Below are 15,928 nucleotides of genomic sequence, written 5' to 3' on the forward strand. Positions count from 1 at the left end.
GAGTGGGTTTTATTACCCATCGTGCAAAATGGGTGTAGGGGACCTTGGATGCTATAACTTCTCATCAGTCTCCACTTCATAAATCAAAAGGACCTTCAATGAACAGAGCGGGTCTGATGGGAGGAGCTCAAATGATAAAAAGGAAAAAAAAACAAAAAAAACACACGCACCCCACAGTCCTCGCTGTCGTTCACATAAAAATTGAAAGATCAAATCAGATCAGGTAGGTCTCTTTACCGCTGCGGAGGGGAGTTCCGGAAACTGAGCTTGTTCACTCGACATAAAACGTGAACGAACGTAGATTAAAATGCTGTATTCATCTTAACTCTGCCAGAAAAACACATGTGAATATTTTCCGTTATTGAGTCACAAACTAATCCATAAACACACAGCGTCAAACTTTGATTCACTGAATGATTGAACTGAATGATTTGTAGATGAGGCAAAAAACTGACACTATTTACGATATTATTTATGACTATTTATGATGCACAAGACTAAAAACTAATGCAGCTTATCAAGTCAATTATGCAAAACTTTGTCAGAAACGAACATCTGTACATCTCATTAGACATCTGCACCGAGAGCAAAGGGGTTGAGCTGCTTGGAATTAGAATACAGAATACTTTAGATTTAACCAAGAAAATATAAACAAATAATAGATCTGGCTGTTTGGCTTTCCTGATGTCACTGTGTTTGTCAGCTTACTGTGTTTATTTTGTATAAGTTTTGTATTATCTTTGGTAGTTGGAGGGCTCCTGCTCAGGGGAGTGGGAAGGATCCGTCCTTTCAATGTGGAACTTGTAAAGACTCGTAAAGTTCCATTCACATGTGGGTGGTATCACCATGTGATCCGGATCCGGGTATTGAACGACCGGGTCGCCTTCTGGCTGTCTGCGGATCCACCCCGAAAATCGTAATCACATATCGTTGTTTGCGCCGGATCTGCAAAGCGACATCGCCGTGGTGTCACCGCGTGGCGAGCTGACGACGGGTTCGGCACAGGGAGCGTCACCAGGCGCCATGTTGCTCCACACACTTCAAACAGCACTATGTAACTCTGTGCGGTGCGTGTTGTCGGCTCTGTCGCTCTGTACTGGTTCGAGGTTACAAACGAGGCGTGTGTGTGTGTATGTGTGTGTGTGTATGTAACGTCTTACCTGGTAGATGTCTGTGCAGGGATGTTCGATCGATATTTTATCTATTTGGTCTTTTCGTAAATGAGGACATTCTATTCCGATAAAACCCCCCTGTGTTTAGACGCGGCGCTGGGGTCCTCCTTACTTTGCGGGATTCGTGGAAGTCGTAAGATTCAATATGGCCGAGCGCATGATGAGTTCATATTCTCGGAACAAATCTGAAAAATGGTATCTTGAAAATTGAAAATAATCACATAAAAGCGTCAACCGTTTTCCGGTTTCATGGAATCGTAACCCATCGAAAACACAAAAAAACATGAATCCACAGAAACCCGTGACCACGTAAAGGTGTCACGGCTAAAATTAAGTAGCATCGCTTCATAAGCTTCCCTAAATACATCATTATTGCCCCACGCAAGACCAAAAGTCAGCTTCCGTCGGACGGTCAATATGGTGAGTTATAATGACAAAGTTTGGTGTAAAGACTATTCCAATATCGTCCAATATGACAAATCTGGGTATCAGGCTAAATGAATCCGTGGGATCTGTAGTTTCATCTTCAAAATGAAATTTGTCACTAACAGGACCAAAATGGACTCTGTGTATTGTTGCCTGCAGCTCAGTTATATTTGTTATTATTATAATTATTATTTCTCTTTTTCTATTGGATGATCTCCCAGTTGGCAGATAATTGGATGTTTGGATCGTCTCTGCAACCACTTGTACGCCAGGCTCCGACCAGAAGCCTGATTGTCTACGTTTGAGACGGCTCACCTCCAGGGCCGCGCCGCCCCTCTCAGATTGGACGGGCTCCCATTCCAATCACATCCGATCCGAACTGGGTTTTCCAGCAGTGAGTGCATGGCGGGGGCGGGGGGGGTCGTGTGCTCTCTCCAGCGCTAATGAGAAGCCTCACTCAACACATGGCTGTCATTTTCCATCCTGTCGCTCACAGCCGATAAGAGGCAGGGAGAGGCCTGGCTGTCAGGTCCTGTCCGACTCCAGCACGGACTCATCCAGCTGGGACGTGAACCAATAGACACTCTCCTCCTTTGCATACGAGTGTCAATTCAAAAGCAATCATTTGCTGACGGCGCTAAGCCCAGGATCGCCCCTCGGACTAATTATCTGTCTATCAAATTAATCTGAAGTAGAAACTCTTTAGCGGGCCGAGACGGTCCTAACCCACTCTCCCCGCAAATCACACCCTTGCATAATGCGTAATGGCGTCCTTCGGGGGATGTACAATAAAATAAAATAAATCTGCAGCTTGCTCTCAAACTATTCCCATTCCAACGTCTTTTTTCTTTTCCTCAATACTCCTGTTGCTTGTATAGATTTGATTCAGAGCGATTGTCACCGCTGCTACGAATGAATACAGATATGGATTCAGCTTGTGATGTGAAACGAATTTATTCATCGTACATTCGACAATCTGTCTCTTCACACGGCGCTTTATGGTCTTGGGAAGACGCAATTACAAATGAAAGACTGGAAATCTAGGTTTGAGGTGGTTTTATTATCAAGACAGCAGAGTTAGATTACTTTTAAGTTGGTGCTCGCTGTCCCATGCCTGCGCCTAAGTGGATGTCATAAGCCCAGAAACTGCTCCATTATGGATAAACTCCACAATCTACATTGGAGTTGAATGTGTTTTCATGCGCCTGGTGCAAACCACATTTTTAACGGGTGCGAGAAACATGCAGCGCACAGAAGCGTCTCGCTGTCAGGTGGAAGTTTCAACAAACGAAACAGTCTTATCAAATGATTTGTATTGTTCGTGCGAGCAGGTGGCGACCTCATGACCTTTGTGACAACTGATATAATCTGTTCACTGAAAGACTCCAACTGCGAGACAACTCAAATCTATATTAAAATGAAGGAAATCCATTATGCACCACGGAAATGAAAGGTCCTTATTGAGGGTAAAATGGAAACGGGCGCCCGGAGGAGAAGTAATTAAATGACACATAGCATGTGGGGCACAGCCCATTTATCCTCCCACTCCTGTAATTACACCCGGATTTAGTTATTGGCTCAGGCGTATTTGCTTAATCACCAACCCAACCGCCCCCACCACAACACCCATACAGCAAAAAAAAAATTAGATATAAGATATATCAATTTAGAAAAAGAATTCTTGTGTAGAGCAACATTATCAGCCAGTGGGGTGACTTAACTTAACTTGATAAGATTTATTAAAATAAGGAAAATAATGTGATTTGTGAGAAAGTATCTTTAAGTCTTAAGAGAGTCTACAAATGAGGCGTAGCTTGCAGAGCTGGTTGCGTCAGACAACTCGACCGCGCCACACGCTTCCACGCCCTTATATGGGCCAGCCTGTTTAAGCAGCCAATCCTCCTTGCCCTACCTGCTTTGCTGGCTGTGCTGCTGTGCTCCCTCCAGCTCCCCTGTATCCACCTGTTGGGATCTATCCAATAGGGAGATGCAAGCTCATCACTCCTATATTTGTAGCTCATTATAAGCCCATGTTTTCTGGACACCTCGCCGGGAGTGATGAGCTGTAGAGCCCAGACGCCCAAACTCAATGATGCAAAATAAATAAAGACAGTTTTAATAATAAAATCAAGGAGCTGTCTGTCATAAATCCTAATATTTCGGGAAAGATGTCTTCAAATGTCTTGATTTCAAAATGAAAACTCGAAGTAAAAAGTTACTAAAATCACTGAAAGAAATGTGATACAAATGTCTCATAAGATGTGTATTTGGTGGGGGGGGGGGTTGCCAAATAAGATATTTTAGGAACAATTTTTTCCAAAATTGCCATATAATATTATAAACACAATCATTCAGATCAGCCAGAAAAAAAAAAACCCTGTTGTTTCAAGTTCAAACAAACGCCCACACACAGAACCTCAGAGGGAAGTTGATGTTTCTGCTGACGAATGTCCCACGGCTCTGGTACTGCAAATGGAGAATAAACTGGTATTTTGTATTTCGCTGTTGAAGAAATGTAATCATACGAGCCAGAACATTTTGTAAATAAAAAAAAGAAAACAATGAATCTTTTATTTCTCCTTCAAAATGGATTGATGGCCTGACCTTGAAAAAACATGTTCTTGAACCATCTCATGTGCAGGTCTATCAACAGATTTTGATACTCTCCAGCCTGAAATAAGGACTTTATAGACGTCCATCCTTATTTTAAGTGCTTTTTTTAAAACGGAAAGACAGAGGGGCGAATTAACAGAATGGAGAATGGATCGCGGCCGCTATGAATTGCGCATCAGTTGCGTCCGTTACCTGCGCCGTCTCAGCACCCGATTAACAAAAGATACTGCTCCAATGATAACAGCGCAGACACGCCCATAAAGTTTTGCTGCTGAGTGGAATTTGCCCTTGTTTTGCGTCTGATCGTGGATCCGCGGAGATGCACAGATTCAAAGACGTTATAGTTTTAGATTAAAATTGACTTTGTATTTTAAGGTCTATGTGCAGTCAAATTAAAACATTTAAACATTGAAATAGTATGAGTTGATCTATAATAAAACATTCTCTTCAGACACAGTTTATTTATGACACGGATACAATTTTACTTTAGAAGTTCTAGTTCTCACTGAATCATAATATTACAATGAAGAAATTATGAAAGTTAATTTAATATCATTTATTAAATTTATTATATTTTACACAATGTTCCTTTTTTCAGTCTGGGCCGAACACTATGGTCGATGCCATCTGTGGTTCAATGCCAATTTTGACCACTTTATCGCTATTCCCTATAACTTTTAATTGTTTTTTTGATATCTTTCGAATTAAATAGGAATTTTGGAACTGTATTTGTCAGCGTTTGTAACTCCTTATTTATTTAACCACCACGGACTGCCCCGTTCAAAGCATTACTACGTTCGGATGACATATGACAATAATAATATTTTATGATAATATCATATATAATAATAATAAGGTCAAAATATTATTAACAGATCACTGGAAAGTCCCCTTAGAAATGCAGAGTCGACCCGTGCGTAACCCCCCCCCGCCAATTTATTTTCAAAACCCATTGTTTTCGGATCGCTCTCAACGCACCGCCAGCGGAGGCAGCACTGACATTCTCACGCAGTTACCACCAGGTCTCTGCAGACGGTAATAATTTCACACTAACTGCGTGTGGCTGTGAGTGTTTGATGTGAACTTGTGAATTGGACGTTTTTTGCTCATTTGCATAGAAAGGGGCCAATTTTGTACTGAATGTATGAAAAATACCTCATTTAAATACGTGCAAATAGCACCGGGGCTCCGGGACGCCATTTGGTGGCAGAACGGTAAGCGGTGAATTTAACCCTTTGCTTTGTGAATGACACCGTTGCTTTTTGCATTATTTGCGCAGGTTTGGCGGCCGCTAAACCCGTGCAGTCCTTTTTTTTTTTAAATTCGGCGCTAAATTTCTTTCTCACTCCGCTGACGGATCATTTTGCATGAATTCAGCATTTATTTATTTTCCTTCGGAGAGCTCCCATCTCACAGTGGCCTCAGCAGCGCTGCGGAGGGGAGTCTTACTGTAAGTGGAGAAACAGTGGGTTCAGCGCCGGGCTGAAACGGCGCTAACAGGTTTCCCATGACCTTGCTACAGAGCCAACAGCCAAACGCAAATTGATTATCCATCAATCACGGCTAAAGGGAACGACTGTGAGGAGCAGGACTCTGCAGAGAGGATTCTATTCTTCTCTTTGGCTCCTGTTGATGTGGTATCGATTGTCCCAAGCTGGTAAAATATCCCACGATGCATTGCTGTTTGCCTTTTTTATTTGCAGATTTGTGAGGAAGAGAGAGGGTTTTTTTAGGGGGCCGGATTCGGATGTCGGCCGCCCGTATCATTAATCTAAGAGTCGTTTTGGTCGTAACGATGGAGTAGGGGAGGCACTCGGAACAGTGTCCGTGGAAAGGCTTTTTCTGGGGAAATGCAGGAGCAGCTGAGCTCAGAGCTCAACATTTCGACAGGACAAAGCGGTGCTCTAAGGGCTCCTGCTTTTTTGTTTTGATCCGAAAAGCTGCCAACGCTCGCCACTTCAGACTCAATGGAAGGCAGGCCCCGAGTGTCAGGGTCCGTTACTCTGCTGAAATCTGGCTTTACAAAGGGGAGTCTATCCCTGTTTCCAGGGACCAAGAATAATTGGTGTGTTTATACAATCAATGGTGGAGACCTTCTCTGGGGAAATATGCGCAATACTAGTCGCCACCTGCTCCCGTTCAGAAGGCTAAACAGAGCGTTACAGAAGGAGCTGGGTAAAGTGGATGTACCCCTTCATGTTCTCCTGGAGAAACCTCCCTATGAACCAATCATTGCCTTCTCATGTCATTGGGTGTGCGACGTTTCTTATAAAGGCACAGCTCGGTAGTAAAACTGGAGGCGTAGTTTCAATTACGCAACACTTTCTATTATGAGTTTTCTAAACCCAATGCCAAGACCAAACATATTTTCTTTCCAAATTACCAATGTATTGCACAACAGTGTTTTTTCATCTGCCAATGCCATATTTTTACCCCAATCACGCCTCGACTGGGATCGCATTGCATGCTGGGTTGTCTTGGTCTGGTGGCCTGGATTGGAGGCTGAAAGGCCAATCGCCCTCACTCCATTTGGCTTGTCATAATTGTGGCAGCCCTTGTCCAGGCAGTGGTTCACACGAATGGGGGCGTCGGGGCGGGCGGGAGTGGTGGCATGATTTCCTAATCAGTTTAACTGGAAACGAGCATAAAGGCTGGAAACGAACACCCTAACAGAACAATTCATCGCCATTCATAACTCTTACTTTCTTAAATATCCAAACGTAGCCATGTCTAATGGATGGATGGATGGTGGATGGATGGATGGGTGGATGGATGGATGAATGGATGGTGGATGGATGGATGGGTGGATGGATGGATGGATGGATGGATGGATAATAATAAATAAATAATAAAAAATAGAAAAAATAAAATGCAAGCGACCTAAGAATTAGGATTTTGAAAATATACAACAAACCCAAACACCACCAACAAACAATATATATAAACCCAACAACAAACCAGGAAATTAAATCAAAGAATGAACAATGAACAATAACGTTCTGGCAATGATTAACCCCTCAAACATCGTTGACTTTACACCTAAACATAACCTGTCCTAAGAAGAAGAATCTTTAATTATCACGCAACACACCACACTACAACACATGCTTTGGATGGTGGCCGGTGAAATGAGGCCTCTGCATTTAACCCATCCTGGCTTGTCCTTCCTCCGGGGGAGCAGCCAGGAGCAGTGGGCAGCATTCGTTGACGCGCCAGAGTGTCCATCGTTGGTCAGACGATGATGTGTGCATGTTTTTGGTGGGGGTCCTTACTGACGTGAGGTGGAGGAAAACCCATGTGATGTGAGCACGGGGAGACACAGAAAGGCTCCTATTTGGGAGATAACCTGCCCGGAGCAGGGTGCCAACAGCAGGCGGGAATCAAACCCAGGACCTTCTTGCTGTGAGGGGCCACCGTGCCACAACCGTTTGATGATATGAAAGGGAAATGACTGGTTAATATCATGTCACTCTAGAAACAGAGAGGGGCGTGACTTCAGGTCAGACTCCCCGTGTCTTCAAATGGAGCCGCGTCTGACCGACCCTTTGGGGCTGGAGCCGCCGAACCGCCGGCCAAGCCTCCTTCCCTCCCCTGGCGAAGCCTCTCCCTCATGCACCTTCAGCCATTCCTCTCTTCCCAAGTTGAAAGAAGGGGTTACCAGCGTTAGGCCCTGTTCGCTCTCTCTCTCTCTCTCTCTCTCTCTCTCTCTGTCTCTCTCTCTCTACTGCAGAAATAAACAAGTTTGAAAATGAACAACTGATCTAAATGATTTTTCCTTTCCTCTTCAGAGGTAAATTGACTGGCCTGGAATTGTGCGGATGACATCAATCAGGAAGCTTTGAGAAAATTTCTCTTTGACTGTTTTTGGACATTTCTCTTTGACATTTTGGATATCTAATTAATTACTATTGGAATATCTCTCATTGTAGGAATTGATTTGAGGGAAATGTTCTACTCTAACTTGATGAAGAGAGCAGCATCCTTTTCCTTATATAATACATGACTTGTGGACTATTTTATGAGACTATCGTTGCTGTCAGAATTTCCTTGTTATCCCTACAAGTTCCACCCCCCACTGGCAGATCGTTTTGATAGATTAAAGTGTTTTATTCAGAATTTTCCACACATTTTCTGGAAAAGCATCAGTTCTGATGCAAAAAGAGCCAAAAAGGTCGCCGCCCTGATTTCGCCCTGGTTTGAGCGCCGCGCTGGCGTCTCACACCGCATGCAAAAGCTGACGGTTCACACCACGGAGGCTTCACAGAACCTCATCATCGGAGGTCGCCCGAGCTCTCACCTTTGTAGAAGCATTCCTCGCTGTGCATGATGGTAATCCTGTGGCCTCCCAGGCAGGAGGCCCGATGGAGCTCGCAGTGGTTCTGGTAGAGCTTCCCGTCCGAGCCGCACACAGGCTTGTAGTGCGGCTTGCAGCGGTCCAGGCAGCTGCACTCCCCTTGGCCCGTCTGGTGGCTGACCACGCAGTGACGGCCCAGGCCACAGTACTTGTGCTCGCATGGCCCGGAGGAAGGGGCGACGTGTCCCATGAAACCTGATGGGGAAAACAGCAAGATTGGGTTGGACGGGCAGGGGGAAATATCTCACGTTGAAGCAGAACGAAACGAAATCACTTCATTTCCTTGACATTTTCAAAGCCAAACTTCTCCAGTGTTTTTCGGTCTGCGATTACTGAAAAAAAACAAAAAAACAAGAAATCCATTGCTTTTTATCCTGCAGGGGAATGCCGAGCCCAGCTCCACTTTTGGTTTTACAATGAGCTACAGTACGTCTCCTTCTGTGCTACACTGACCCTTTCAGTTTGAGAGCATCAGCAAGACCATAATATTCACACCTGGTTTAGTTTTGCCACAGAATGCTTTGTTTTAGTCTCTAAACTGATTGTGGATTCAGTGGAACTGATAGTAGAAGGTTATCAAGACGTGCGGTGCATAACGGAAAATGACTATTTGCAAAGCATAACCAGAATCTGGCTCATTGTGAGATTTTGTGTATTTTGGAAATATCGCAATTATGAAATTCCTACAGCACCCCGGGAAACTCATTAACCAGTTCACTTAAATTAAATATTATTTATAGCAGTAACACAGCGAGCAGGTGGACCATGCCGCAGCTGAAGGTCGGCGGTTCAACCTGCTGAGGTAGCAAGGCTCCTGCAGTACTCTGCGAAGCAAGACAGTGAACAAAACACCTTCTCCATGGGCACGGGGGGCGGGGTCGATCACGGTTCACCCTCCTCCGGCTTAGCTGCGGAAAATGGGGGTGGGGGGGGGTGGGGCTACCAGATCCTCCCCGCGGGGATCAATAGAGTCTAACAAAACAAGGCGATAAGATCAAGACGTTGCTTTTCTCCCTGACAGTAGAGGGAGATTGCGCCGCCGTCGGTATCAACTGAAACCCGGCGATAGGGCCACAGTGGCTGGGGGCCGCGGCGCCGACAAAGTATTTTTACAAGAACAGATTTGCCCGACAGGAAAGATTAGTGCAATGATTGCTCGGTATCTCGGGGAGATGACAGGGATTCTGCCGTGGTCGGGCCGTGTCAGCTCCCGCCGACACTCAGCCTTTCTGACAGGCGCCAAGCCACGCGGCGCTGGTAACCTCTGAACCGCGTCTAACGTATCGACTCTCTAATGGTTCCCGATTATAAACTCACAGGTTCCAGCTCCATCGCCCTTTGGAAAAGCCGCGAGCAGCCGAGCAGAATGAAACGTAACCCGTAGCACGTGAAACGTAGCACTGAGTGAAGGCCCCGAGATTGAGATATGGACGGATGATGAGAGCAACCAAAGGTTTGTCCGGCCATCAGTCCAGCGGTTCTTAAGCTTTTTTTGTTTCCATTTCTGGAAAGCCTCCGCCTTCAATACCGCCTCAGTCCACTTGGAAAGAGATTACTCCACTTGCCATGCTGATACATCACCCTTCTACAAGCTGTCAAAAGGTTGGGGTTCCACGCGAACACAGAAATTATCTCTCCAAACTCCATTCCATCTCATTTTTCAGCCGTAGTTGAAAGTTTTTTTGGGTTTTTTTCCCCCACGGTGAAATGAAAAAACTTTAGCGAGAACAAAGTCATTCTTTTAAATAGACCAGCTGCCACACAGAGGGGTTTTGGGGTTTTTTTTCCCATCGGGTGAATTGAAGCTTTAACAAACATAATGGCACTCACAACGGTGAGGTGATTTATGTGAACACACCATCAAAAACCAATGGCCCCTCAATGTGAAAACCTTTCTTAAATGATTTTCTTTGCTGTCCGGAGCTGCCGACATGGTGTTCATGAAAAATGCAGGAGTCCCAGACGATGCGCGCCTGCCGGGTTTACGTGCCGGTTGATGTTGATTTGCAGAGGCGGTCGCCCTGTCAGCGCCGTAAAAGGCATGCGCAGACTGACACGACAATGGGAAAAAATCCCTCTGCAAACATGGCTGCAATTAATTCAGTTCTCCGCCTTTTTAGGAACCACGCCCCGGTATCCAATGTTTGGGTCCCGTCGGGTTTAGGTTCCCTTTTCCAGTATTATTACCAACAGCTATTATTGTTGCTCCGTGCCATTTTGCGGTACAATTGTGAGAACCACGTATATTTGAGGTTCTCAGTGTCAGTCATATTTGGATTTGAATTGGAATGATTTTAAAGGTAAAATTTACCTTAAAAACAGCCTCCATACCCCAGCCTCCATAATAGCACCCCCCCACCCCCATCACTGCCACCCCATCCGCGCTCGGGGCTCTTGAGCTCCGAGCGCCTGCCTGCAATCTCAGAACATGTCCCCGCTGAGAAACCCCAAATTAATTGATCAATGCATTTCAACTGGATGATCTATGGCTTGTGCTCAGGATCGATGAACCCTCAGCCTCTCCACCCCCCCCCCGCCCCCACCCCCCACCCCTCCGACCCCCACCACCGTCCTCAGCACTGAGCTGTGGCTTGCTCGGCTGGAGCTTCACTGCATTATTTAAGGACCTCCACTCAATGAGGCAGCAAAACAAATACCGCCAGCAGATGGATGGTCGATGGATAAACGGATGGATGGATATTGATAGAAGCCGGATCCGGCCCATGTGAGCGCTGAGTCAGTTTTCCCAAGACCGAAGTCAATCATACTGCATGCCGCACAAATCATGACCCAGAGATGTGTGCAGCGTTTCAGGCTCGGCGTGCATTAGTTGCTGTCGAACCGTCACACGTGGAGTTTTTGCAAAATATTTCACCAAAACAGCCGTGCATAAGCACGTGCCAAGATGAAAAATTCCATCACACGAATACAAATACGGTGGCCGTAATGAGCAGCAGAGGGAGTGCAGCGAGTCGTGCGTCCTCGCTCTCTGTGCAACGTCCATTTCCAAAGTTCATGCACAAATCGGAGGTTGCCAAAAGTGGATAAACGTTCAATTATTTATGGGAAAAAAAAAATGCATGGACTTCCTCCTCGGAGTAGAGTGGGGCGCTTGTCGGGGGGGGGGGGGGGGGGGGAGCCCCACCCGCTCGCAGGCTCTGCATCGCGGCCAAAACGTTCTTTTCAAACCTTTCAGTGTCTGGAACCTTTTCCTTAAAGGTCAAGCCAGGTCAGGATTTATGCAAAGTCCATCATCACACGAGTGACACAGGAGAAACTTTTTAAGTAGTTGGGGTAAGTGGCTCGCGAGATGGAGCGGGTCGCCCAGTCACCTGAAGGTAGCTAGTTGGATACCCTCGCCTGCTGTAGTGTCCTTGAGCAAGACACTTAGTGCTCCTGACGGCTGCGTCCATCGGTACGTGAATAATTGAAAGTCGCTTTGGACGAAAGCGTCTGTTTCATGTTGATGTAGAGGTGAATGCAGAGAGTGGAGCAGAGGTGAGTAAGTTGTGAAAGTGGATATCAATCCATGTTCCAGTTAGGGTCAGGCCCTCTGTTTTGATTCGAGGTAACACAAAGCTGAAGGCACACGTACACGCATATACAAGTATTATCTTCTGCTTGTCACAGGGTGTGGGGGCAGTACCGGGGTGAGAGCACCACGTGTATACGCTGTGTTCTGTTTGTAGGCGATCAATTTGCTTCTTTATTAATTCCCCGCAGCGCGCGCGGCCACAATGATTATTCAGTGGGAATGTGTGTCACCCCGGCCAGACATCCGATAGCGCCGGGAGGGTCACGGTGAAGGGCATAACTATTTGTTGAGGGAGCGCACGTCCATCAGCCCGACGTCTCGCTGACAACACAGACAAATGGCTAATTTGGCTCGGTGATTGGCATATTGATGACTTGTCACGTTAGCAGGGCTGTGGCCGGAATGCACTCTTAAAATCACACCCTGCACCGGGAACTGATAACAAACTAACCCAGGAGTAAAACAAGATTTTACTGAAAATGTGCTTATTGTATACACACGCTTTGGACAGTTATGTAATGGAATATAGTATTGACATTACAAAATGTGTAGAACAAATAGTTGAATAATTAAGTTGCGCAATAATAAATGATTGTAAAATTGGTATTAGCATGTTTGTATTGTATGACGACGAGTGGTAACTTTACCACAATAAAATTGAATAGAACAGAACAGAACTGAATAGAATAGAAAAAAATAGACGTCGGTATAATTTGTGAGACAGAATGGTTGCACGGTGTCAAATCGATTCCGGGAAGCGTTGAAAATGCAGCAGATGAATATCAAAGAAAAAATAAACAGCTTCCTCTCAGATAAAGCTGAGTTCTGGGAGCTCAGGGAAATTATTCCTGAATCTCTTAATCTCGCTGGAAGACAGGCAGGAAATCCCTCCCAAACGGCGGACACAGCCGACTCCAGTGTGTGTGCATGAAGGGAATAATTAAGTCATCGACGTCCCTTTTCGAGAGGAATTATTGTGATGATAAGGAATGAGGTTCATCGTGTGGTGATGTACAGTGTGATATCAGGCCGGCCCCCAACCCTCCCAATCTTTGCACCTCCCTCATACCTCATTTTAATTCATTCAGGGTATCAAAATGTGCATCGTAATGACGTCTTTATTGGCACCACCTCTGAAAGAGAGAGTATTAACAGCACCGTTTCAACGTGCGGCCCTAGGTCACGAGGAGGAATAACAGACATTTTCCATCTGAAAGCCCACGTCGCATTGTTTCCTGCACTTTCATCTCGCGTGTTTACGACTCAAATCTTGGATCCGGAATCCTGTTTGAGCTGCTTTCCAGCAACCCACTTTATCGAACCGCTTCCCTCCCCGTCAGCGCTACACCAACCGTCTAGACACACAAACACACACACCCACACTCACACCCACACACACACACACACACACACACACACACACACACACACACACACACACACACACACAGTCTCAGATGTGGGCTTTTTTTTATTTGTTAAAAAGTGTCATTGCCTTTCTTACTTCCGGCGTTCTCCTCTTCTTCTCTTGCGTGTTCTCCGTGAGCTGAGAGCGCTCTTCTGGCACCATCTGATGTTTTCCATTACAGTGACTCGGCGTCCTCAGGGATGAAGTCGAGTGTGGTAATCAACAGAGGGCCCTGAGCTGGCTCCATGAGCGGAGCTAAGCCGGCCCACAAGGCTCCCGTGAGCAAGAACAAGGGGGATGCAAATCGCAGGAAAACCGCCACCAAAAAAAGCCGTAAATGATGCATAAACAGCGTGGGGATGACACTCCTCCCCGCTCAATTCCTCGAAAATCTGGGCGGAAGTCAAGCGATGTCGTGCAGCATGAACGGAAATGTGCGTGCGTTTGGCATGGGTGAGTGTGTCTCCACCGGCAACCGCTACCGCTACCGACGGGGAAATCTAAGCCAATCTGAAAGTGCTTTAAACTGCAGTTCAGCTAATGGCCACGAGATGCTTCAGAAAACCTGAATGAAAGACTTGGTGGAAGTCAATGGAAAAAGAAGAAACTTCTGAATAGAATTACAGAGTCGATTTCCCCCCCCCCCCCCCCCACGAGGCTCTAGCTTCTGAAAATCTACGTTTACCTCTAATGGATGTCGTGCTTGTGATTGTGAAAAGGGCTTAAAAAGAGGTATATTTAAGGGCATTGTTGCCTCGATTGACAGGTCTGGTGGTGGTTTTTACTGCCCCACCCACAGTACACGGGACTCCGCCCTCTGCCAGAATCTATAAAGCTCTATCCTACCAAGATGGCGGTGAGCCTTAACCCAACGATGGGTGATGTTATAGATGCATAGATGCCGTTTTCGGTGTGTCTGTTGTGTGCATGTGTGAACTGGGAGTCCACAGTGACCGTGATCAGCCAACGTGGTGCAAATCCAAGTTTTAGGTATTCAGGGCAGGAGGTCCAGTGACATTTAATCTGCAATCAATCAGTTCCAACAAGAAGAGTCCATTCCCCCACTGCAGCTACCATGAGCAGTGGTAGGAAAACAGAAAGTTCCACAAAAAATTCTAAATTTCTATCTACACCGTTGGTAATGTATTAAACAAAAACATATTTTATGGTGGGAGACAGTTTAATGGCCCAACGGGTGACTTATTGTGGAGGGTGATTTTTAGGGAGATGGATTCTCAGGGAGATGCATTTTCAGTAACACATTTGGGGAGTTTAGATGATGTTCTGATAATGAATGTAAGGGATCAGCGGCTCGCTACAGAACACTAAATCATGCAAAACAGCTGTTGCTGGGTATCGTTTTCGGTTGCCTCCATTTTGGTATTTATCATATGAAAGATAGCGGAATGTCTCATCAATTTATTCTTGCTGATCAACCTTTGTGGCACTTTGACAAGAAATTAAGATACTTGTTTTCTGGAACACAATCACATTTTGTTCTCATATTTTCATTCTGAGTTTGACCAACTTTTACATTCTGCTGTAAGAAAGTTAAAGAAGTTGTACACTAAATATGACCTATTAAACACAGAAACGTATCGAGTTCACTGATGAAGAGCCTATGTTTAAAGATGCACTGTTTGAGGTTCAGCTTCAAAACTGCAGCATTTCCTCCGGCTGATTATATGCAAATGTCCGAGGAAGCAGCTTCCTATTCACCTGGCGATGATCTATATTGGTTTAAGACTTTGTCTGATCAAACCCTCGGAGCGCAGGAGGAAAGGGGAGCTTGCTGTGCTGTTGGATTTTGTTCCCCGCCATGCTTTTCCTTGTTTTTATACATTCTCCGCCTTGTGCACAGTCAATGATGCGCCCCAGATGATGAGCACCTAAGCCTGCAACACTGCAGTGTGATTTTATTTGTTTATTTTTGAACTGCAAGTAGAGGGAGGCTTAACATCCAAAATCAAGTCCAGGTCTAAGACTGGGCCCGGTGTGCAAGCTGTATCTGTTATTTTAACAATGTGAATACAAATGACTGCAACGGGGGAAGGAGTATTTCGACTGTACTTGAGCCTTTTTTAAAGCTGCGTGTCATAACTTTGCCGCTGAAACAATTTGAATTGAAGTAACACGGCTGCACATAAATCATCGGGTTTGGAATGCGTGTACTTTTGGAGGAGATAGTGGAAATTCTGCTGCAGGGGTTCTGAAAAACATCAACAAAGTTCTTAAAGCCCGATGGTCCATGGGGAATTGAACAAGCCCGCTCTCAAAATCACAGATGGTTATTGGTGCAGCGTTCGACCCATGGAGGGAGTTAAGAGATGGTAAGCGATACGAGCACATGACTTCGCAATTCGGATGGGAAATGTGGGAATTGCAGTTAAACACTGAACGGTTGCGTGGCGCAACCAGAG

At 45.5% G+C, this 15,928-nt stretch overlaps 1 protein-coding gene across 1 annotated transcript in view; it reads right to left on the reverse strand.

Annotated features, from left to right (window-relative positions):
* fstl5 (follistatin-like 5) overlaps positions 1-15,928 on the reverse strand; it is a gene marked incomplete at both ends in the record, with an annotated part of 190,975 nt that overhangs the window by 123,996 nt on the left and 51,051 nt on the right. Inside the window, one exon of the mRNA XM_080008170.1 lies at positions 8,509-8,760. Within this exon, the coding sequence (XP_079864296.1) occupies positions 8,509-8,760 (252 nt within the window). The remainder of the gene's footprint in view (positions 1-8,508; positions 8,761-15,928) is intronic.

This window comes from Zeus faber (genome assembly GCF_960531495.2).
Source record: "Zeus faber genome assembly, chromosome: 10".
NCBI lineage: Eukaryota > Metazoa > Chordata > Actinopteri > Zeiformes > Zeidae > Zeus > Zeus faber.